General features: G+C 37.9%; 1 protein-coding gene across 1 annotated transcript in view; it reads right to left on the bottom strand.

The window, feature by feature from the left end:
* Positions 1-25,408, bottom strand: part of EXT2 (exostosin glycosyltransferase 2) — a 249,891-nt gene that overhangs the window by 217,682 nt on the left and 6,801 nt on the right. The window contains exons 2-4 of the mRNA XM_077114465.1: positions 8,091-8,250; positions 6,394-6,959; positions 4,954-5,043 (exon numbers count right to left, since the gene is read on the bottom strand). Of these exons, the coding sequence (XP_076970580.1) occupies positions 4,954-5,043; positions 6,394-6,959; positions 8,091-8,108 (674 nt within the window). The 5' untranslated portion in view covers positions 8,109-8,250. The remainder of the gene's footprint in view (positions 1-4,953; positions 5,044-6,393; positions 6,960-8,090; positions 8,251-25,408) is intronic.

Here is a 25,408-nt window from a genome sequence, read left to right as displayed (position 1 = left end):
GAGCCACTGTATCTTCTCCTGCCAATGTTTCTATAACATTCTAATGGAGAATTGTTAAGTATCCCTCACTTTCCAGAACACATGTTTTACATTGACTGGAAAGTGAATTTCTGAAAAGCACATTCTGTTTTCCCATTATGTATCCAAAAATCACAGTTAAGTTTCAAAGTTGCAAAAGACCAAATAGAAAACTTGTGGCTAAAAAAAGTATTAGTACAATGATTAGACTCCTATCAGGCCAACTGTTCCGTCACTTGAAGAGTTCTCCAGCACTTACAGCACGTCAAAGGGCTCAATGACTGTAGGATATCTCCTCTGCCACGGAGTCTTCCTCTCTAGACCTTGGGTACTCCACCTTCCTTATCTCTGGTCTTCCTGCAGATTTGCCCTCAGTTCTCCTCCTCCTCCTGGGTACTCACAGTGCTGACACATGGTTGGGCTACAGTTTAATACTCTGCTTTCTATTAGACCATGCACATAGGCTTCGAGTTTGGGTTAAACCAAAAGTTGACAATTCTACTGATTAAAAATTGTGCACAAATTGGAACAATACATATATATATATGTACATACGTGTGTGTGTGTGTGTCTTTGCGTGTGTATATACATTCCCTACATGTGGACTTTATTTGTCTATTAGTCAACCAAACTGTAAAAAATTACTTTTGAAACAGGGACATTTAATCAATGGCTAGCTATTTGGTGATATTAAAGAAAACTGTTAAAATTTTTTTAATGTAGGGTAATAGCATTGTATTTATGTTTTTTTGTTTGTGTTTTTAAAGCCCTTATCATGCAGACAGTCATACCAAAATATTTACACACGCAGTGATATGTCTGGGATTTGCTTCATAATAATCTTCGGGGGGCAGAGGTACAAATGAAATGAAACAGTCCTCAGCTTGATGATTACTGAAGCTGGATACAGGTAAATGGGGTTCACTGTACTATTCTCTTTTCTTTTGTATACATTTGAATTTTCCATAAGTTTAAATAAATAAATCTGTGCTCACACAGAAGTAGAAATCTGTGAGAGAAACATGTACACAGGACTTATAAAAACCCAAGACGGCAACTATATTAGAGAGCATATTGAGAAAACTAAGATCAGTAAAATAAGGCACAGAAGAGGCACGATATGTTTGCACTTAAGTTCAAATAAAATAAGTACAAGCCCACTTACCTGGGACAGAACAGTCTCTCCACTAAATGGTGCCTAGAGAACTGGGTATTCACATGCAAAAGAATGAAAGAGGATCCATAACTCACATCCTACACAAAAATTAACTCAAAATGGATCAAAGACCTAAACATTATATCCAAGACCATAAAACTGTTAGAAGAAAATGTAGGGAAATATCTTATAAATCTTATACTAGGAAGTGGTTTCCTAGACCTTACACCCAAGCCATGAGCATTGGAGAAAAAATAAATACATGGGAACTGCTCAAAATTAAATACTTTTTTGCATCAAAGAACTTTGTCAAGAAAGTAAAAAGACAACCTACACAATGGAAGACAATATTTGGAAATGATATATCAGGAAAAGATCTAGTATCCAGAATATATCAAGAGATTGTTCAACTCAACAACAAAAAGACAGACAACCCAATCATAAAATGGGCAAAAGACTTGAACAGACACTTCTCAGAAGAGAAAATACAAATGGTCAAAAGGCACATGAAAAGATGCTCAACTTCCCTGGTTATTAGGGAAATGCGAGTCAAAACCACAATGAGATATCATCTCACACCCACCAGAATGGCCATTATGAATAAAACAGAAAATGACAAGTGCTGGAGAGGATGTGGTAAAAGAGGCACACTTATTCACTGTTGGGGCAAATGTCAAATGGTACAACCACTGTGGAAGGCAGTTTGTCAGTTCCCTAGGAAGCTAAATATGGAATTGCCATATGACCCAGCAATACCATTGTTAGGTATCTACTCAGAGGACATGAGGGCAAGGACAGAAATGGACATTTGAACACTAATGTTTATAGCAGCATTATTTACAACTGCCAAGAGACAGAAACAGCCAAAATGTCCATCAACAGATGAGTGACTAAACAAACAGTGGTATATTCATATGATGGAATATTATGCAGCCATAAGACAGAATAAAGGTATGAAGTATGTAACAACATGGATGGACCTTAAGGACATTATGCTGGGTAAGATTAGCCAGAAACAAAAGGACAAATACTGTATGGTCTCACTAATATGAACTGACATTAGTGAATAAATTTGGAGAATTTCATTGGTAACAGAGACCATCAGGAGATAGAAATAGGGCAAGATATTAGGTAATTGAAGACAAAGGGATGCATATTGTACAACAGGACTGATTGTAGAAACTCAGAAATGCATAGCACAATACTACCTAACTGTAATACAATTATGTTAAAACACTGAATGATGCTGCATGTGAGAATGATAGAGGGAGGAGGACTGGGGGCACAAATGAAATCAGAAAGAAAGATAGATGATAAAGACTGAGATGGTATAATCTAGGAATGCCTAGAGTATATAATGATAGTGACTGAATGTACAAATTAAAAAAGTGTTTTTGCATGAGCAATGTCATTACTGCAGAATGTTGAAAATAGACGGCAATTAATATTTAAAAATTTTACCTTATGCGTGAGACTAAAGAAAAAAATAAGTACATATATATGTGTATTTGTGTATAAAAAAGAAAAACAGCTAGAAAAATACACAGTTATTTTTAATAGTGATTTCCTCTCGGTAAAAGAGTGAAAATAGAGGGGGAAGGAAAGCAGACTTTTACATGTTCAAATCCTGAACAAAGAAAACAGAGGCACATTATGTGTGTAATCTTTAAAAAAATCGAAAGAGAAATAAAAACAGATTTAAGCAGTATGAAAGATATATTCACTGAACAGACATTTCCTTCAGTACTGGTCCTTACATTTCCCTGAGTAAGATAATTCTGAAATAATCACACCTCCAGTTAAAGGCTTCAGAAGATCTGAAAAGCAGTCTAATATACTCCATCTGTTTTCTAATTTCTGATCAGTCAGATGTGCAGCTCCTGCTTTAAAACTATTCTACACTCATAAGTCTTTCCTCCTCTGAATCCAGGAACAAGGATAAAGGATAAGAAAAAAAAACAAGTAAATCTACTATTCCTTATCCCAACCAGAAGGCTACTTAGGTTTCAAAATGAAACCTTCCACATGGAAAGAAAAAGGACGACTCCATGGTGATTCATTAGTTACTACAGGATTGTCCGTGATCACTTAAAAAAAATACATGCATAGGAAAGCGATTTCACCTTTTCACTCTATAACACCTAAGCCTAGTGAGAACTTAAATTTTTGAAACTACTTGACACTTTTCCACAAATAAATGAAATCCCATTTAACACGTGCACTTGACAAAAAACAATCTATCTCCAATGTAGATATATACCAAAATATGAGAAAAAAATGAAATATCTCAAACAGAAATAAGCCCCTCTGAAATAAACCCAAAACAGGAGGTGAAGACATTACATTCCTAACAGTTCTTTTCTTTCCCTTCTCTGATCTCCAAAGAGTTCCACTTTCCCAGAAAAAGCAAATCCATAAAACAGTCCCACTCAGGAACAAACACTCTTCACTGGGGCTAAGAGCCAAATGAGTGATCACCTCATCTTGAGCTGTTTTCTTTAAAACTTGTGTGGACTGACTGCCCTCTATCGTCCAGAATGGTTTCTGCACCAAAGTTGAGGATGGAGGCCAGTGGGTATATATCTCCTCTGGTGATTGTATTTCCAGATAGAAATTCAAAACCGACTCTAGATAATCGCTTAAAGTAAAGAGTGTTTAGATTTAATCTTCTGAGGAAAAGTCATAGTAAGTTTATATTTTCATAAATGACAATGCTCTATCAACTTGAGAACAGAGCTGGCATCAGCCCATTCTCTCACCTTTTTCAGCAACAATTATATCAAGAATTATACAGATAAAATCAATGATGAAAGAGTTCATGCATAAACTCCTAACAATCCCATACCTCAAGTATTACCCAGAACCTTAATTTGGGCCCAAACTTTCTGCTTTTCTCAAAGCCTGGAATGAAGCACTGGGAGAGGTACACTGAGCAGAAGCTCATCCCTGAGCTCCGCAAGAGGCCCCTGAGCAGAGGGCCCAGCCGACGCATGAAAGGACGAATAAATGTGGAGAACAAGCTCATGGTCAGAGCCATGCACTTGCGGCCACTCCACATGTCACACCTGCCTATTTGGTAGGTTTTATTAGGAAGAGGGGAAGGGAGGGGCAGGGAGGGAAAGTAAGCGGAGGGGAGGGGAGGGGAGGGAAGGGAAGGGGAGGGAAGGGAAGGGAAGGGGAGGGAAGGGGAGGGGGGGAGGAAGGGGAAGGGGGAGGAGGAAAAGAAAGGAGGGAGGGGAAAGGGAAGAAAAGAAAGGAGAAAATGGGGGGAGGGGGAGGGAGAAGTGAGGGAGGGATGGAGGAAGAGAGAGACAAAGAACAAAAGGAAGGAAGAAACCCTGCTAACTAAAACGACACAGAACACTATAGCTGAGTGCCCTCATTTTTGTCCTGCATTTTCGGCATTAGGTATCACTTACACAACCTGCCCTTCTTCCCTCAGCAAACTGTGGCTCTATTTTTGACAAATCTCTCGATCCAGAGAGAACAGACACAAACCACTCACCGACCAGGCCTTAGGGGCGGGTGCTGCTCTGAGGAGAGCATAACCCAGGCTACGCACAGGACATAAGCTCTGATCGATTTTCCACAATGGATCGACACAAATTTCAATACTTTCCTAAGGAAGGAAATGCCTGGACAATTTTCTATTTCAATCTATAACTCTGATTACAAAGTATGTCCCAGTTGGCTCTGAAATATGATTTTACATAAACAAAGGGTCTTGTACTTACTTAATCATCAGAAACCCGTAAGAGGGACACACCAAATATTCCTACCTGTCTCTGGGGACATCCAGGGCTGTGTTATAATCTGGGGGACCCCCAGGCAACATGTTGAATAGCAGGTGATTTGTACCTCGATCCCACCTATGAAGAAATCAAACATGTAGGTAAATTTATATGTCAATTGTGAAGAAACAAAAACAAGGGTCAATCACTGAATAAGTGGCAAGTATTCCCAACCCCAAACAGGACCACTTTTCAGGTATGCAAAGTGATTTGGAAATCACTACTCTACAGCAGGTATTAGTCTGGCTTCCCAAAAGGAAAAAAAAGGAAAATGTGTACCTCAAGGTTGTCCACTACAGAACTATTTATAGTAATATAAAACTGAAAACTATTTAAATGTTCAACATTTTGTTAGAAAAACAAAAAATGAAATACAGAAGACTGGTGTTGGGGATTGAATCATGTCCTCCACAAAAAGCATGTTCAGGTGTGAACCATCTGTAAAGTAGACCTCTGAAGATGTTATAAATTAAGATGTGCCCAAACTGAACAAAGGCAGGCCTTAATCCAATATGGCTAGAGTCCTTACAAGCAAAAGAAATTGGACAAGAAGAGGAAGCTACAGGAGAAAAAGAAGGTAGAAGTCAATGGAATCCAAGAGAGAAAAAAGAAGATGCTGCACGTGCACTGCCATCTGACAGCAAAGCCAAGGAACCCAAAGAATTGCTGGACAGCCAAAAGATACCAACACTGGGAGGAAGCAAGCTTTCTAGGCTCTGAAAGTGCAAGCCAATAAATTCCTTTTGTTATGCCTACCTAGTGTATGATATTTAGCAGCTAGAAAACTAGAACAACTGGTTAAATACATTAGAAGGATCTATGAAATGGAATACTATACAACCCTTAATATTATATAATAAAATAATATGTAATTATTTGGAAATATATTCATGACATAGTAAGACAAAAGGCAGCCCCAGAGTATGTATTGTGTGACATTCTTAACAAAATACATATATACACATGCATGCATATCTTTTTTTATACAAAACTGACTGAAAAGTAACATCAAAATAATAGTGGCTATCTCTTAAAGGCAGGATTATGGAACAAATCTCATGTTCTTCTTTTTGCTTACCTTTATATTCCAGACTTTCTACACTGAACATGTATCACATAAGTGATAAATGGAGAGGGAAAAGTACTTACATTAAAAAGGAAAAGCATGGTAAGACGAGCCATTCATAGCTTTTAAACTCTAAGAAGTTGGTAGCTCACAACAGTAGCCAAAGAGGGTTAAGTGCTTCTTACTGGCACAGAGATCAGATGTTTAGAGCTATACAAACACTCCCTTTTCTATGAGAAAAGAGTTAGCAGCTGGAAGCCAGCTCATGAGGAGAAACATTCCCTAGCTCTTCACTTCTCCTTAGGTCCCTGAAAAACTATTCAAACATCCCTCGGGCGCTTGTCTGTAAAAGTGCTAGATACCTAGAGAGCTGGGCCAATGCTTGTGCTGTCTCCTTAATGCGGAGTGTGTGCTGGTTAAGCACATCGATGGATGGGACAAGCAGGCAGGCCCGACTGATGTCGTCGGTATAGTAGTCACTGTCTGCGATGGCCGTGAGCAGTTCGTTATACTCCCGGGAGATGGTGTTGCTGACTGGGATACCAAAGTCATCCACATACTTTTTCAGAGAGTAAATATACACCTTGATTTTGTTCTTCGGGTTGAAGCCACAGCGATAGACATCAAAACATGTGTGCATTCTGCAACTGAGATCCCCCCGCTCAGGGATGGGACTGTCTGCTGGCAACCGGACTACTGGCACGTCCCGGATACTGCGCTTCTCTACACTCCAGTCGTTTGAAGACTCGATGGAATGGGGCCAGAACTGAAACATGCCAGTGGCAATGAGGCCAAGGAGGACAATGGAGAAGAGGGTGATGTAGTAGATTCGGTGCTTGGTCTTCATTCTTGGGATGAGGGCAGGACCCCGGATATTGTACTTAACCGACGCACACATAATGACACAGACAGCCTCTTCCTCACACTCCTGGATACCAGGCAGAGAAATGAGAAAAATCAGGTATTTAGGGTGGCAGATGACACTTGATAGGACTGCCCAACTACACAAAAGTACTTAATACTTATAAATATTAATATATGAAGATATAATAATATGCTATAATATACATTCACTAAAAGCATAAGATGGTAAATGTGGAGGGTCTGGGAAAGGGGGCCCTGACCAAGGAAGAAAAATCAAAAGCAGAATAGCTGAAGATAATGTTTGTGGCACTTGCACTGATACTTACTTCACTGGACAACTGATGGTTAGTAATTCTAAAATCTGTTTTTACTCACTATGTTTATTCATTCAAACCTTTACTGAGCACCTACCATGAGCTGTGAAAGAAACAAAGGTGAGAGAAAAGATCCTACGTTAAAGGAAATTATAGTTCTACATAGTCTAATGAAGGAGAAAAAACAAACTCATAACAAAATGCAAAATGCAAAAATACTACTAGGAAAGTATGGTAGAAATAAAGAATTATTAGAGAAGATTAATCTTTAAATAAAATACATTTTAAGATTTTATCCTAAAGGACAGTTGGCACATTTAGATGGAAGGAAGGAATGAAGAAAGGACGAAGAAAGGGCAGAGGAAAGGAGAAAAGAAAAGACAGGCCAGTGTGCTAGATCCACTTCCAAAGATGGACACCAACAATTCTTTCCATTCGTAAACGAGCATGCCAATTTCCAATCAAAAGGTGGAGCCTATTTCCCTTTCTTTTGAATCTGGACTAGACTTGTAACTTGCTTGTGGTAAAAGTGACATTCTGGCACTTTTAATCCCAGGCCTCAAAAGATCCTGCTTTTACCCTCTGGGAATACAGCTGTCATGCTACAAGGAAGCTGAATTTCCAGGTGAGTGCAACGCCATGAGAGATCCCAGTTGAAACCATGTGCAGCATCTCACCAAGCTCTGTAGGAACTGCAGAATCATAAGCAAATAAATGGCTGCTGCTGCTGTTGTTTTGGGGTGGTTTATTACACAGTAATCGATAAATTAACAATCAATAAGACTCATTTACTGGGATATAAAGAAAATTTTGGTTTTCAGCGAAAAATGCAGAGGACCCACACACACACACACACACGGAACACAATTTAAGATCCTTACCAAACAAACCTCCCTCATTTGATGCCCAGAAACTGTCTGGGGAGGGTGGAACCTTGAGCGTGACTGCCTCCTCTGTTACTGCAACCAGCTGCTTTGGCATTCCACATGTCAAAAGTTTCGATCTACAAATGGTCTTTCTATTCACTGATCATTCGAAAACCTATTAAAGGAAAGGGAAGTAATTGAAAAGCACATAGACTATCCTAGGGTTTAAATACCCATTTTCACTTCAGCTAAATGGAGCTCTTCCCAATCACTGCCCACTAAGTATTGCCAAGCCTTCAATGCTGGCTGCAATAGTCATCAGCTGAACATATGCTGAATAGTCACGAATAATTTTAACTTGTATCGCTCTGAAACTCTGAATTGGATTGTATCAATGAATTTGCTTGTAACAGACTAATGTATGAAAGTTCATATGTTTTAAGCTTCAAGATTATCGTCTTTGGCCGTTCAATAAATGCTGAGTCTATGGTAGAAATTCAGGCAGGGGAGTTATTTTACTTTTTTCTGTCATTCTAACAACCAACAGGATGTTCCCCACCTGCTCCCATCCCCTACCACCTAGAGGTCCATTGTTTGACTTCCTTGCCACTCTGTACCATTCCTGGAGCTCTCAGGTAGGAAGTGTTGGGATAAAGGCCTGCCATCAGGTGCACTCTCCTCTGTCCCATGCGAGAACATCCCCACAGGCTCTCCAGGTCTATTGATATTCTGAATCAGTAGTTCCCAGGCACCCAAAGGATTAGAATCACATAGGTGGTTTGTTAAAACACACATTCCTTAGCCTTTCTACTGGTGGTTTTCATTCAGTAGGTCTAAAATGTGCCATTTTATTACACACCTCAGGTGTTAATTTTGTGCATTCAGGTTTGAAGTCTTTACTAATCACCAGATAAACTACTTGACAACATACTCACTTTAGAACTATTTGCTGTTGTTGCTGTTGTTTATTACAACCCAAAGTAAGAAACACATTTTATAAATCGAATAGATTGAAATACTAGTGGTCAATGAGAAAAGGGGGTAGAGGTATGGTATGTAGGAAGTTTTTTCTTTTTTCTTTCTTTTGCTGGAGCGATGTAAATGTTCAAAAAATGATCATGGTGATTGTATTAGTTAGGGTTCTCTAGAGAAACAGAATCAACAGGAAATATTCATAAATACAAAATTTATAAAACTGTCTCACATAACCGTGAGAACACAGAGTCCAAAATCTGTAGGGCAGGCTGTGAAGCTGACGATTCTGATGGAGGGTGTGGACAAATTTCACAGGAGAGGCTTGCCGGCCAAAGCAGGAAGAGAGCCTGTCTCTTCTGAATCCTCCTTAAAAGGCTTCCAGTGATTAAATTAAGCATCACTCATTGCAGAAGACACCCCACTGGCTGATTACAAATGCAATCAGCTGTTAATGCAGCCAACGTGATCATGATTTAATTCTGTGAAATGTTCTCTTAGCAAAAGACAGCCCAGCACTTGCTCAACCAGACAACCAGATACCACCACTTGGCCAAGTTGACACATGAACCTGACTGTGGTAGTTAGATTCAGTTGTCAACTTGGCCAGGTGAAGGCACCTAGTTCTGTTGCTGCGGATATGAGCCAATGGTACGTGAACCTCATCTGTGCTGATTTACATCTGCAATCGGTTAGGAGGCATGTCTGCTGCAATGAATGATGTTTGACTTAATTGCCTGGTGCTTAAACAAGAGAACACTACGTAGCACAGCCCAAGCAGCTCGGCATACCTCATCTCAGCACTCGCAGCTCAACCCAGGCCTTTGGAGATGCAGAAAGAAATCACCCCACGGAAAGTTGTTGGAACCCAGAGGCCTGAAGAGAAGGCCAGCAGAGATCGCCCTGTGCCTTCCCACGTAAGAAAGAACCCCAGTGGAAAGTTAGCTGCCTTTGCTCTGAAGAACTAACAAAATAAATCCCCTTTCAATAAAAGCCAATCCGTCTCTGGTGTGTTGCATTCCGGCAGCTAGCAAACTAGAACACTGACCATGACAGTGATGAATACACAATTACGGGATGCTACTGTGAGCCACTGACTGCACACCATGTATGGAATGTTTGTCTGTCAAGAATGTTGGTATGTTCGACCCAGCAATACCATTGCTGGGTATCTACTCAAAGGACTTAAGGGCAAAGACACAAACGGACATTTGCACACCAATGTTTATAGCAGCGTTATTCACAATTGCAAAGAGATGGAAACAGCCAAAATGTCCATCAACAGAAGAATGGCTAAACAAACTGTGGTACATACATACGATGGAATATTATGCAGCTTTAAGACAGGATAAACTTATGAAGCATGTAATAACATGGATGGACATAGAGAACATTATGCTGAGTGAGTCTAGCCAAAAACTAAAGGACAAATACTGTATGGTCTCACTGATGTGAACGGACATTCGAGAATAAACTTGGAATATGACACTGGTAACAGAGTCCAGCAGGAGTTAGAAACAAGGTAAGATAATGGGTAATTGGAGCTGAAGGGATACAGACTGTGCAACAAGACTAGATACAAAAACTCAAAAATGGACAGCACAATAATACCTGATTGTAAAGTAATCATGTTAAAACACTGAATGAAGCTGCACCTAAGCTATAGGTTTTGTTTGTTTGTTTGTTTTTGTTTTTTTTTTTACTATTATTATTACTTTTATTTCTTTTCTCTATATTAACATTCTATATCTTTGTCTGGTGTGTCGCTAGTTCTTCTAAACCGATGCAAATGTACTAAGAAACGATGATTATGCATCTATGTGATGATGTTAAGAATTAATGATTGCATATGTAGAATGGTATGATTTCTAAATGTTGGGTTAATTTCTTTTTTTTTCCGTTAATTAATAAAATTAAAAAAATAAATAAATAAATAAATAAAAAGAAAAAAAAAGAATGTTGGTATGTTAAGTTTTTACAATAAAATATTAAAATCAGAAAACAAAAAAAGAAATGCATTTTATATTGTGACCCAATACAGACAGCTACATATACAAGTATGTATGTGGGTATATATATCTCAAATAAAAGTTTCATAAAAAGAATGGTTAGTACATAGTACTAGCCATTGATCATGTGATGAACACTACTTTCCCTACTGTTTCTTTTCCTTAATGCTGGTCATAACCTACTAAATTGATTATACCATCAATTTATGGGGCACCAACAGTTTGAAAAATACTGTTTTCCCATATAATAAAACTGGAGGTAAGGGAACAAAAATAGTATACACACTATGAGCTTTACAAATCTGCATGAGCTGCAGACATAAAAAAGTCACTATTAGGTGATGCAGCGTAACATTGTAAATGTAATTAATACCACTGAATTGCACACTTAAACTTGGTTAGAAAGCAAAAAAAAACATTATCACAGCAAAATAATAAAAGGAAATATGTAATAAATAAAAGCAGAGAAACTAATAAATAAAAAATTAAGGGTGGGGCAATGGCAGCTCAGCAGGCAAGAATTCTTGCCTGCTGAGCTGGAGACCCGGGTTCAATTCCTGGAGCCTGTCCATGTCAAAAAAAAATTAAAAAGGATCAACAAAACTAAAGTTGTTTTGTTTTTAAAAATTAAATAACTTCCGGAGAAGATGGCGGCTTAGTAAGACACGCAGGTCTTAGTTCCTCCTCCAGAACAGCTACTAGAGAAGTAGAAACGATTCAGAACAGCTCCCGGAGCCACGACAGAGACCAAGAAGACAGCGTACCCCATTCTGGAACGGCTGAAGCCTGGGAGAACCTGCTCCGGAGAGATCGCCGAGGGGCGCGGGCTTCCCCGGGCCGGGACGGCAGGCGGCCGGAGTCCCTCCCTCCCTCCTTCTCGGGCTGGCTGGGAGAATTGGACAGGCGTTCCCCCAAGCCGCGGAGGCCGGTGAACCTCCCCACGTGCGGATCACCGGGCCGGCTGGGAGAATTGGATCGGAGATTCCCAAGCCGCGGAGAACGGCGACCAGGGTCCCTTCCAAACACGTGGCTTCCCGGTCCGGCTGGGAACGGTGGATAGACACTTCCCGAAGCCGCGGCGGCTGGCACCTCCCCGCCACGCTTGGCGCCCCGGGCAGGCTGGGAAATTTGGACAGGCGTTCCCCCAAGCCGCAGAGGTCAGTGACCCTCCCCGCGCGCGGATCCCCGGGCCGGCTGGGAGGTTCGGATTGGTACTCCCCCAAGCCGCTTCGGTAGCGACACCCCCCTACAGCGAGAGTTTTCCAGTTAAAGGAGCCACAGCATCTTTTACTGGTGGGACCCGCAGACAGATGAGCGCCACGAGCGCCACCTACTGGGCAGGATAAGAAAAACAGAGCCCAGAGATTTCACAGAAAAATCTTTCAACCTGCGGGGTCTTACACCCAGGGAAATCTGATTAAATGCCCAGACACCAGCAGAAGATAACGGATCACGCTCAGAAAATTGGAAATATGGCCCAGTCAAAGGAACAAACCAATAGTTCAAATGAGATACAGGAGCTGAGACAACTAATGCTGAATATACGAACAGAAATGGAAAACCTCTTCAAAAACCAAATTGATAAATTGAGGGAGGACATGAAGAAGACAAGGGCTGAACAAAAAGAAGAAACAGAAAAACTGAAAAAACAAATCACAGAACTTATGGAAGTGAAGGACAAAGTAGAAAAGATGGAAAAAACAATGGATACCTACAATGGTAGATTTAAAGAGAAAGAAGCTAGAATTAGTAAATTGGAGGATGGAACATCTGAATTCCAAAAAGAAACAGAAACTATAGGGAAAAGAATGGAAAAATTTGAACAGGGGATCAGGGAACTCAAGGACAACATGAACCGCACAAATATACGTGTTGTGGGCATCCCAGAAGGAGAAGAGAAGGGAAAAGGAGGAGAAAAACTAATGGAAGAAATTACCACTGAAAATTTCCCAACTCTTATGAAAGACCTAAAATTACACATCCAAGAAGTGCAGTGTACCCCAAAGAGAATAGATCCAAATAGGCGTTCTCCAAAACACTTACTAGTTAGAATGTCAGAGGTCAAAGAGAAAGAGAGGATCTTGAAAGCAGCAAGAGAAAAACAATCTGTCACATACAAGGGAAACCCAATAAGACTATGTGTAGATTTCTCAGCAGAAACCATGGAAGTTAGAAGACAGAGGGATGACATATTTAAATTACTAAAAGAGAAAAACTGCCAACCAAGACTCCTATATCCAGCAAAATTGTCCTTCAAAAATGAGGGACAAATTAAAACATTCTCAGACAAAAAGTCACTGAGAAAATTTGTGACCAAAAGACCAGCTCTGCAAGAAATACTAAAGGGAGTACTAGAGTCAGATACGAAAAGACAGAAGAGAGAGGTATGGAGAAGAGTGTAGAAAGAAGGAAAATCAGATATGATATATATAATACAAAAGACAAAATGGTAGAGGAAAATATTATCCAAACAGTAATAACACTAAATGTTAATGGACTGAATTCCCCAATCAAAAGACATAGACTGGCAGAATGGATTAAAAAACAGGATCCTTCTATATGCTTTCTACAGGAAACACATCTTAGACCCAAAAATAAACATAGGTTGAAAGTGAAAGGTTGGGAAAAGATATTTCATGCAAATAACAACCAGAAAAGAGCAGGAGTGGCTATACTAATATCCAACAAGTTAGACTTCAAATGTAAAACAGTTAAAAGAGACAAAGAAGGACACTATATACTATTAAAAGGAACAATTAAGCAAGAAGACATAACAATCATAAATATTTACGCACCGAACCAGAATGCCCCAAAATACATGAGGAATACACTGCAAACACTGAAAAGGGAAATAGACACATATACCATAATAGTTGGAGACTTCAATTCACCACTCTCATCAATGGACAGAACATCTACACAGAGGATCAATAAAGAAATAGAGAACCTGAATATTACTATAAATGAGCTTGACTTAACAGACATTTATAGGACATTACATCCCACAACAGCAGGATACACCTTTTTTTCAAGTGCTCATGGATCATTCTCAAAGATAGACCATATGCTGGGTCACAAAGCAAGTCTTAACAAATTTAAAAATATTGAAATCATACACAACACTTTCTCGGATCATGAAGGAATGAAGTTGGAAATCAATAATAGGCGGAGTGCCAGAAAATTCACAAATACATGGAGGCTCAACAAAACACTCTTAAACAACCAGAGGGTCAAAGAAGAAATTGCAAGAGAAATTAGTAAATACCTCGAGGTGAATGAAAACGAAAACACAACATATCAAAACGTATGGGACGCAGCAAAGGCAGTGCTAGGAGGGAAATTTATTGCCCTGAATGCCTATATCAGAAAAAAAGAAAAGGCAAAAATTCAGGAATTAACTGTCCACTTGGAAGAACTGGAGAAAGAACAGCAAACTAACCCCAAAGCAAGCAAAAGGAAAGAAATAACAAAGATTAGAGCAGAAATAAATGAAATTGAAAACATGAAAACAATAGAGAAAATCAATAAGACCAGAAGTTGGTTCTATGAGAAAATCAATAAGATTGATGGGCCCTTATCAAGATTGACAAAAAGAAGAAGAGAGAGGATGCAAATAAATAAAATCAGAAATGGAAGAGGAGACATAACCACTGACCTCACAGAAATAAAGAAGGTAATAACAGGATACTATGAACAACTTTACGCTAATAAATACAACAATTTAGATGAAATGGACAGGTTCCTGGAAAGACATGAACAACCAACTTTGATTCAAGAAGAAATACATGATCTCAACAAACCAATCACAAGTAAAGAGATTGAATTAGTCATTCAAAAGCTCCCTAAAAAGAAAAGTCCAGGACCAGACGGCCTCACATGTGAATTCTATCAAACATTCCAGAAGGAATTAGTACCAACTCTCCTCAAACTCTTCAAAAAAATCGAAGTGGAGGGAAAGCTACCTAATTCATTCTATGAAGCCAACATCACCCTCATACCAAAACCAGGTAAAGATATTACAAAAAAAGAAAACTACAGACCAATCTCTCTAATGAATATAGATGCAAAAATCCTCAATAAAATTCTAGCAAATCGTATCCAACAACACATTAAAAGAATTATACATCATGACCAAGTAGGATTCATCCCAGGTATGCAAGGATGGTTCAACATAAGAAAATCAATTAATGTAATACACCACATCTACAAATCAAAGCAGAAAAATCACATGATCATCTCAATTGATGCAGAGAAGGCATTTGACAAGATTCAACATCCTTTCCTGTTGAAAACACTTCAAAAGATAGGAATACAAGGGAACTTCCTTAAAATGATAGAGGGAATATATGAAAAACCCACAGCTAATATCATCTTCAATGGGGAAAAATTGAAAACTTCCCCCTAAGATCAGGAACAAGACAAGGATGTCCACTATCACCACTATTATTCAACATTGTGTTGGAGGTTCTAGCCAGAGCAATTAGACAAGAAAAAGAAATACAAGACATCAAAATTGGAAAGGAAGAAGTAAAACTATCACTGTTTGCAGACGATATGATACTATACGTCGAAAACCCGGAAAAATCCACAACAAAACTACTAGAGCTAATAAATGAGTACAGCAAAGTAGCAGATTACAAGATCAACATTCAAAAATTTGTAGCATTTCTATACACTAGCAATGAACAAGCTGAGGGGGAAATTAAGAAACGAATCCCATTTACAATCGCAACTAAAAGAATAAAATACCTAGGAATAAATTTAACCAAAGAGACAAAAAACCTATATAAAGAAAACTACAAAAAACTCCTAAAAGAAATCACAGAAGACCTAAATAGATGGAAGGGCATACCGTGTTCATGGATTGGAAGACTAAATATAATTAAGATGTCAATCCTTCCTAAACTGATCTACAGATTCAATGCAATACCAATCAAAATCCCAACAACTTATTTTTCAGAAATAGAAAAACCAATAAGCAAATTTATCTGGAAGGGCAGCGTGCCCCGAATTGCTAAAAACATCTTGAGGAAAAAAAACGAAGCTGGAGATCTCGCGATGCCGGACTTTAAGGCATATTATGAAGCCACAGTGGTCAAAACAGCATGGTATTGGCATAAAGATAGATATATCGACCAATGAAATCGAATAGAGTGCTCAGATATAGACCCTCTCATCTATGGACATTTGATCTTTGATAAGGCAGTCAAGCCAACTCACCTGGGACAGAACAGTCTCTTCAATAAATGGTGCCTAGAGAACTGGATATCCATATGTAAAAAAATGAAAGAAGACCCGCCTCTCACACCTTATACAAAAGTTAACTCAAAATGGATCAAAGATCTAAGCATTAGGTCTAAGACCATAAAACAGTTAGAGGAAAATGTAGGGAGAGATCATATGAATCTTACAACTGGAGGTGGTTCTATGGACCTTAAACCTAAAGCAAGTGCACTGAAGAAAGAAATAAATAAATGGGAGCTCCTCAAAATTAAACACTTTTGTGCATCAAAGAACTTCATCAAGAAAGTAGAAAGACAGCCTACACAATGGGAGATAATATTTGGAAATGACATATCAGATAATGGTCTAGTATCCAGAATTTATAAAGAGATTGTTCAACTCAACAACAAAAAGACAGCCAACCCAATTACAAAATGGGAAAAAGACTTGAACAGACACCTACCAGAAGAGGAAATACGGATGGCCAAGAGGCACATGAAGGGATGCTCAATGTCCCTGGCCATTAGAGAAATGCACATCAAAACCACAATGAGATATCATCTCACACCCACCAGAATGGCCATTATCAACAACACAGAAAATGACAAGTGCTGGAGAGGATGCGGTGAAAGAGGCACACTTATCCACTGTTGGTGGGAATGTCAAATGGTGCAACCACTGTGGAATGCAGTTTGGCGGTTCCTCAAAAAGCTGAACATAGAACTGCCATACGACCCAGCAATACCATTGCTGGGAATCTACTCAAAGGAATTAAGGGCAAAAACTCAAACGGACATTTGCACACCAATGTTTATAGCAGCGTTATTTACCATTGCAAAGAGATGGAAACAGCCAAAATGTCCATCAACAGACGAGTGGCTAAACAAACTGTGGTATATACGTACGATGGAATATTATGCAGCTTTAAGGCAGGATAAACTTATGAAGCATGTAGTAACATGGATGGACCTAGAGAACATTATGCTGAGTGAGTCTAGCCAAAAACTAAAAGACAAATACTGTATGGTCCCAATGATGTGAATCGACACTCGAGAATAAACTTGGAATATGTCATTGGTAACAGAATTCAGCAGGAGTTAGAAACAGGGTAAGATAATGGGTAATTGGAGCTGATGGAATACAGACTGTGCAATAGGACTAGATAAAAAAGCTCAAAAATAGACAGCACAATAATACCTAATTGTAAAGTAATCATGTTAAAATACTGAATGAAGCTGCATCCGAGCTATAGGTTTTTGTTTTGTTTTGTTTTGTTTTGTTCTTATTATTATTACTTTTATTTTTTTTCTCTCTATTAACATTCTATATCTTTTTCGGTTATATTGCTAGTTCTTCTAAACCGATGCAAATGTACTAAGAAACGATGATCATGCATCTATGTGATGATGTTAAGAATTACTGATTGCATATGTAGAATGGTATGATTTCTAAAAAAAAAAAAAAAAAAATGGTCAGCACAATACTGCCTAATTGTAATGTAATTATCTTGGAACGCTGAATGAAGCTGCATCTGAGCTATAGTTTTTTTTTTTTCTTTTTTTTCTCTTATATATTTTTGTACTTTTTATTTTTATTTTTGTTTTCTCTCTGTGTTATCACTTTATTTCTTTTTCTGTTGTCTTGCTATTTCTTTCTCTAAATCGATGCATATGTACTAAGAAATGATGACCATACACCTATGTGATGATATTAAGAATTACTGATTGCTTATGTAGAATGGAATGATTTCTAAAAAAAAATGTCAAAAGTAAACATTAAACGTATATAAAATATGAAAAAAAAACAACTAAAGGACAAATACTGTATGGTCCCACTGATGTGAACGGACATTCGAGAATAAACTTGAAATATGTCATTGGTAACAGAGTCCAGCAGGAGTTAGAAACAGGGTAAGAGAATGGGTAATTGGAGCGGAAGGGATACAGACTGTGCAACAGGACTAGATACAAAAACTCAAAAATGGACAGCACAATAATACCTAATTGTAAAGTAATCATGTTAAAACACTGAATGAAGCTGCCTCTGAGCTATAGGGTTTTTTGTTTTGTTTTGTTTTTTACTATTATTACCACTTTTATTTCTTTTTTCTATATTAACATTTTATATCTTTTTCTGTTGTGTTGCTAGTTCCTCTAAACCGATGCAAATGTACTAAGAAACGATGATCATGCATCTATGTGATGATGTTAAGAATTACTGAGTGCATATGTAGAACGGTATGATTTCTAAATGTTGTGTTAATTTCTTTTTTTTTTCTTTCTTTCTGTTAATAAAAAAAAAAGCTCAAAAAAAAAGATCTAGAATAAATAGAATTGAATGTCAAAGAAAAAATAGAGACAAAGCCATTCAGCAAGAAAATTCTAGGTAAACGAGTGAAAATAACCTCTGTGCTGGTCTGAATCTGTGGTGGACCCCAGAAAAGCCATGCCCTTTGATCCTCATTCAATATTGCTGGGTGGGAGCATTTTGATTGTTTCCATGAAGATGTGACATTGTGGGTGGTAACTTTTGATTAGATGATTTCCATGGAGGTATGTCTCCACCCACTGAAGGTGCAGTTGCTTGCTGGAATCCTTTAAAAGAGGAAACATTTTGGAGAGAGTCCCTTTTGGTAGAGCCACATGAAAGCCAGCAGATGCCACCAGGTTCGCCATGTGCCCTTCCAGCTGGGAGAGAAACGCTGAACGTCGTGGGCCTTCTTGAACCAAGGTATCTTTCCTTGGATGCCTTTAATTGGACATTTTTATAGCCTTGCTTTAATAGGACATTTTCTTGGCCTTAGAACTGTAAACTAGCAACTCATTAAATTCCCCTTTTTAAAAGCCATTCCATTTCTGGTATATTGCATTCCGGTAGCTAGCAAACTAAAACAACCTCCAAAATAAACTAATTAAGGAAATCAAATGCCTAGATGCTAGCAAAAACACAACGAGTCAAACTATGAAAATCAATGACATGGCCCAGTCAAAGGAACAAACCAACACTTCAAATGAGATACAGGAGTTGAAACAGCTAATTCAGGATGTTCGCACAGACATGGAAAATCTCATCAAAAATCAAATCAATGCGTTGAGGGAGGATACAAAGAAGACACTGGGCAAACAAAAAGAAGAAACTGAGAGTTTGAAAAAACAAGTCACATAACTTATGAGAATGAAAGGCACAATAGAAGAGATGATAAAACAATGGAAACCTATAACAATAGACTGGAAGAGGCAGAAGAAGGGATTAGTGAACCAGAGGACTGGATATCAGAAATTTGACACATAAAAGAAAATACAGGGAAAAGAATGGAAAAATATGAACAGGATCTCAGGGAACTGAATGACAACATGAAGCACATAAATATACGTGTTGTGGGTGTCCCAGAAGAAGAAGAGAAGGAAAAAGGAAGAGAAAGACTAATGGAGGAAATTATCACTGAAAATTTCCCATCTCTTATGAAAGATATAAAATTACAGAGCCAAGATGTTCAGTGTACCCCAAAAAAGAATAGATCAAATAGACATACTCCAAGACACTTACTAATCAAATTGCCAGATGTCAAAGAGAAAGAGAGAATTGTGAAAGCAGCAAAAGAAAAGTAATCCATCACATACAAGGTATTCTAGTTTGCTAGCTGCCAGAATACAATATACCAGAAATTGAATGGCTTTTAAAAGGGGGAATTAAGTTGCAAGTTTACAGTTCTAAGCCCATGATAATGTTCAAATTAAAGCAAGACTATAGAAATGTTCAATCTAAGGCATCCAGGGAAAGATACCTTGGTTCAAGAAGGCCAATGAAGTTCAGTGTTTCTCTTTCAACTGGAAAAGCATATGGCAAACCTGGCAACGTCTGCTAGCTTTCTCTCCAGACTCCCTGTTTCATGAAGCTCCCCTGGGGGCATGTTCCTTCTTCATCTCCAAAGACCTCTGGCTGTGTGGGCTCTTGTGGTTCTTGAGGCTCTAAAGTTTTCCCTAACATGTCTCCTCTTCTAAAGGATTCCAGTAAACTAATGAAGACCCACCTAGAATGGGTAGAGTCAAATTTCCCTCTAATCAAAGGTTAATACCCAGAACTGGGTATATCACATCCCCGTGGAGATAATCTAATCAAGTTTCCAGCCTACAGCATTGAATAGGGAGTAAAAGAAATGACTGCCTACAGAAGACGGATCAGAATTTAAAACATGGCTTTAGGGTACATAATCCTTTCAAACCAGCGCACAAGGGAAGCCCAATAAGACTATGTGTGGATTTCTCAGCAGAAACCATAGAGGTAAAAAAGCAGTGGTATAATATATTTAAGATTCTAAAAGAGAAAAACTGCCAAATAAGAATTCCATATCCAGCAAAATTGTCCTTCAAAAATGAGGGGGAGATTAAAATATTTTCAGACAAACAATCACTAAGAGAATCTGTGACCAACAGACTGACTCTGCAAGAAATACTAAATGGAGCACTACAGGCAGATAGGAAAAGGAAGGTGACAGAGGTCTGGAGAAGACTGAAGAAAAGAAGACTACAGCGAAGGTAAAAAGAGAAAAAAATTAGATGTGACATATAAAATCCAAAAGGCAAAATGGTAGAAGAAAGAACTGCCTTTACAGAAATAACATTAAATGTTAATGGATTAAATTCCCCAATCAAAAGACATAAACTGGCAGACTGGATTAAAAAACAGGACCCATCTATATGCTGTCTACAGGAAACTCATTTTAGACCCAAGGACAAAAATATGTTGAAAGTGAAAAGTAGGGAAAAGATAGTTCATACAAACAACAATCAGAGAAGTGACAAAATAGACTTCAAATGTAAAACAATTAAATGAGACAAAGGACACTATGTATTAGTAAAAGGAACAATTCAATAAGAAGACATTATAATCATAAATATTTATGCACTGAGCCAGAGCACTCCAAAGTACATGAGGCAAACACTGAAGGGAGAAACAGACACTTCTACCATAATAGTTGGAGACTTCAATTCCCCGTTCTCATCAATGGATAGACCATTTAGAAGAGGATCAATAAAGAAACAGAATTTGAATAATACAATAAATTAACTAGACTTAATAGACACTTACAGCACATTACACCCCAAACAGTAGGATACATATTTTTCTCAAGTGCTCATGGAGCATACTCAAGGACAGACCAAGTGCTGGGTCACAAAGTAAGTCTTGATAAATTTAAAAAGACTAAAATCAAACAAAACATTTTGTAAGATCATAATGGAATGAAGTTGGAACTCAATTAACAGATAGAGGGCAAGAAAATTCACAAATATATGGAGGCTAAACAACACACTCTTAAACAACCAGTGGGTCAAGGAAGAAATTACAAGAGAAATCATAAATATCTTGAGGCAAATGAAAATGAAAATTCAACATATCAAAATTTATGGGATGTAGCAAAGGCAATGTGCTAAGAGGGAAATTTAATACCTTAAACGCCTATATTAAAAAAGAACAACAAAAATCAAGAAATTAATTGTTCATTTGGAAGAACCAGAGAAAAAAACAGCAAACTAACCCCAAAGCAAACAAAAGGAAAGAAATAATGAAGATTAGAGTAGAAATAAATGAAACTGAGAATGTGAAAACGACTGAGAAAAATCAACAAAAGCAGAAGTTGGTTCTTTCAGAAAATCAATAAAATCAACGGGCCCTTAGCTAGGTTGACAAAAAAAAAAAGCGAGCAAAAGAGAGAAGATGCAAATAAATAAAATCAGAAAAGGATGAGAGGACATAACCACTGACCCCACAGAAATAAAGGAGGTAATGAGAGGATACCATGAGCAACTATATGTTAATAAACTAGACAATGTAGATGAAATGGAAAACTTTCTAAAAAGGCATGAACAATCAACGTTGGCTAGAGAAGAAATAGGCAACCTCAATAAGCCAATCATAAGTAAAGAGACTGAATCAATAATCAAGAAGCGCCCAAAAAAGAAAAGTCGAGGACCAACAGCTTCACATATTAATACCAAGCATTAAAAAAAAATAGTACCAATCCTGCTCAAACTCTTGAAAAGACACTGGAAGAGAGAAAGCTACCTAACGCATTCTATAAAGCCAGCATCATCCTAATATCAAAGCCAGACAAAGCTACCACAAGAAAGGAAAATTATAGACCAATATCTCTAATGAATAATAGATGAAAAAATCCTCAACAAAATACTTGCAAATCGAATCCAGCAGTGCATTTAAAGAATTATACACCATGACTAAGTGGTGTGCAACAATGGGTCATAAGAAAATCAATTAATGTAATACACCACATCAACAAATCAAACCAGAAAAACCACAAGATCATCTCAATTGACGCAGAAAAGGCATATGACAAAAGTCAACATCATTTTTTGATGAAAACACTTCGAAGGCTAGGAATAGAAGGGAACTACCTCAACATGATAAACAGAATATATGAAAAATGCACAGCTAACAACATCCTCAATGAGGAAAGACCAAAAGCTTTCCCTCTAAGATCTGAAACAAGACAAGGATGCTCATTGTCAGCACTGTTATTCAACATTGTGCTAGCAGTTCTAGCCAGAGCAATTAGAAAAGAAAACAAAACAAAAAGCATCCAAATTAGAAAGGAATAGTAAAACTCTATTTGCAGATATGATACTATATGTTAAAAATCCCAAAAAATCTATAGCAAAGCTACTAGAGCTAATAAATGAGTTCAGCAAAGTGGCAGGGTACAGATAAATATCCTAAAATCAGTAGTGTTACTATATACTAGTAATGAGCAATGTGAGGAGAAAATCAAGAAAAAAATTCCATTTACAACAGCAACCAAAAGAATCAAATACTTAGGAATAAATTTAACTAAGGATACAAAAGACCTATACACAGAAAACTACAAGAAATTGCTAAAAGAAATCATGGAAGACCTAAATAAATGGAAAGGCATACTGTGTTCATGGACTGGAAAACTAAATATAGTTAAGATGTCAATTCTACCCCAATTGATTTATAGATTCAATATAACACCAATTAAAATTTCAACAACTTACTCTGTAGAAATAGAAAAACCAATAACCAAATTTATTTGGAAGGGAAGGGTGTACCAAACTATAAATATCCTGAGAAAGAAAAATGAAATGGATGGTCTCACACTATCTGACTTTAAAGCATAATACAAAGCTATAGTGGTCAAAACAGCATGGTACTGACATACAGACATACTGACCAATGGAATCAAATAGTGTTCATACACAGACCCTCTCATCTATAGACAATTGATCTTTGATAAGGCAGTCAAGCCAACCCACCTGGGATAAAGCAGCCTCTTCAACAGTGGTAAATGGAGAACTGGATATCCTTAAGCAAAAGAAAGAAAGAGGATCCATAGCTCACATCCTATACAAAAATTAACTCAAAATAGATCAAAGACCTAAACATTAGAGCTAACATCATAAAACTTTTAGAAGAAAATGTAGGGAAATAGCTTATAAAACTAGTAATAGGAGTCAGTTTTCTAGACTGTAAAGCACGAGCACTGAAGAAAGAAACAGATAAATGGGAACTCCTCAAAATTAAACAATTTTGTGCATCAAAGGATTTTGTCAAAGTAAAAAGGCAGCCTAAGCAATGGGAGACAATATTTGAAACCACCTATCAGATAAGGGTTTGGTATCCCAAATATATAAAGAGATTCTTCAACTCAACAACAAAAAGACAACCTAATTAAAAAATGGGCAAAAGAAAAGAACAGATGCTTCTCAGAAAATGAAATACAAATGGCTAAAAGGCACATGAAAAGATGTTCAACATCACTGGCTATTAGGGAAATGCAACTCAAAACCACAAAGAGATATCCACTGACACCTACCAGAATGGCCATTATCAAAACAAAAAACAGAAAACAAGTGCTGGAGAGGATGTGGAGAAAGAGGTATTCATCTACTGCTGGTGGCAATGTAAAATGGTACAACCACTCTGGAAGGCAGTTTGGCAGTTCCTCAGGAAGTTAAGTATAGAACTGCCATACGATCCAGCAATCCCATTACTAGGTATATATACAAAAGACCTGAGGGCAAGGACACAAATGGACATTTGTACACCAATGATAATAGCAGCACTATTTATGATTACCGAGAGATGGAAACAGCCCAAATATCCATCAGTGGATGAGTAGCTAAACAAGCTGTGGTATACATATATATACACACATACTGTGCAGTTGTAAGACAGAATAAAGCCATTAAGCATATAACAACATGGATGAACCTTGAGGACATTATGCTGAATGAAATCAGCCAAAAACAAAAGGACAAATACTGTATGGTCTCACTAATATGAACTAACATTAATGAGTACACTTGGAGATTGAAGTTAAGAACAGGTTCTCAGGAGATATAAATAAAGTAGAGATTGGGCAATTGGTACTGAAGGAATACAGACTGTGCCACAGGAAGGACTATAAAAATTCAGAAACAGCACAATACTACCTGATTGCAGTACAATAATATAAGAACTGAATGAAGCTGAGTGTATGATACAGGGAGAAGGGCTGGGGGCATGTATCAAACCAGAAGGAAAGATAAAGGGTAAAGACTGTGAGGGTATAATTCAGGAATGCCTAGAGTAGACAATGATGGTAATTAAATGTACAAATAAAGAAATGTTTGTACAGGAGGGAGAACAAATGAATGTCAATATTGAAAGGTGTTGAAACTAGATGGTATATGGGAAAAAGTACAATCAATGCAAGCTATGGTCTAAGTCAACAGTAACACTGTAATATGCTTCTACTGAACGTAACAAAGGCATTATGCCAAAACTAATGTCAACAGGTCGGGGGAGGGGGCATGGGAAAGGGTATGGTTTCTCTGGGGAAGAAAAGGAAATGTCTTCAGATAGAGTATGGTAGACTGTTTAAAAATGAACAGAGTGTTAGAGAAAATGTGGAGAAAGAAATTTACCTATTCACCATCAGCAGGGAAACTGAAAGGTGCAGCCTCTTGGAGGGCAGTGTGATGCTTCCAGAGGAGGCTAGAGATAGCATTGCCATATGATCTTGAAACCCTGTTGCTCAGTATATACCTGGAGAAACTGAGTGTGGGGCGATAAATGGACATTTGCATACTGTTGTCTATTGTGGCAGTGCTT

This window comes from Tamandua tetradactyla, chromosome 8 (assembly GCF_023851605.1).
Source record: "Tamandua tetradactyla isolate mTamTet1 chromosome 8, mTamTet1.pri, whole genome shotgun sequence".
Lineage (NCBI taxonomy): Eukaryota > Metazoa > Chordata > Mammalia > Pilosa > Myrmecophagidae > Tamandua > Tamandua tetradactyla.
Note: the sequence above shows the minus strand (reverse complement) of the source record. Positions and strands in the feature narration are given on the sequence as shown.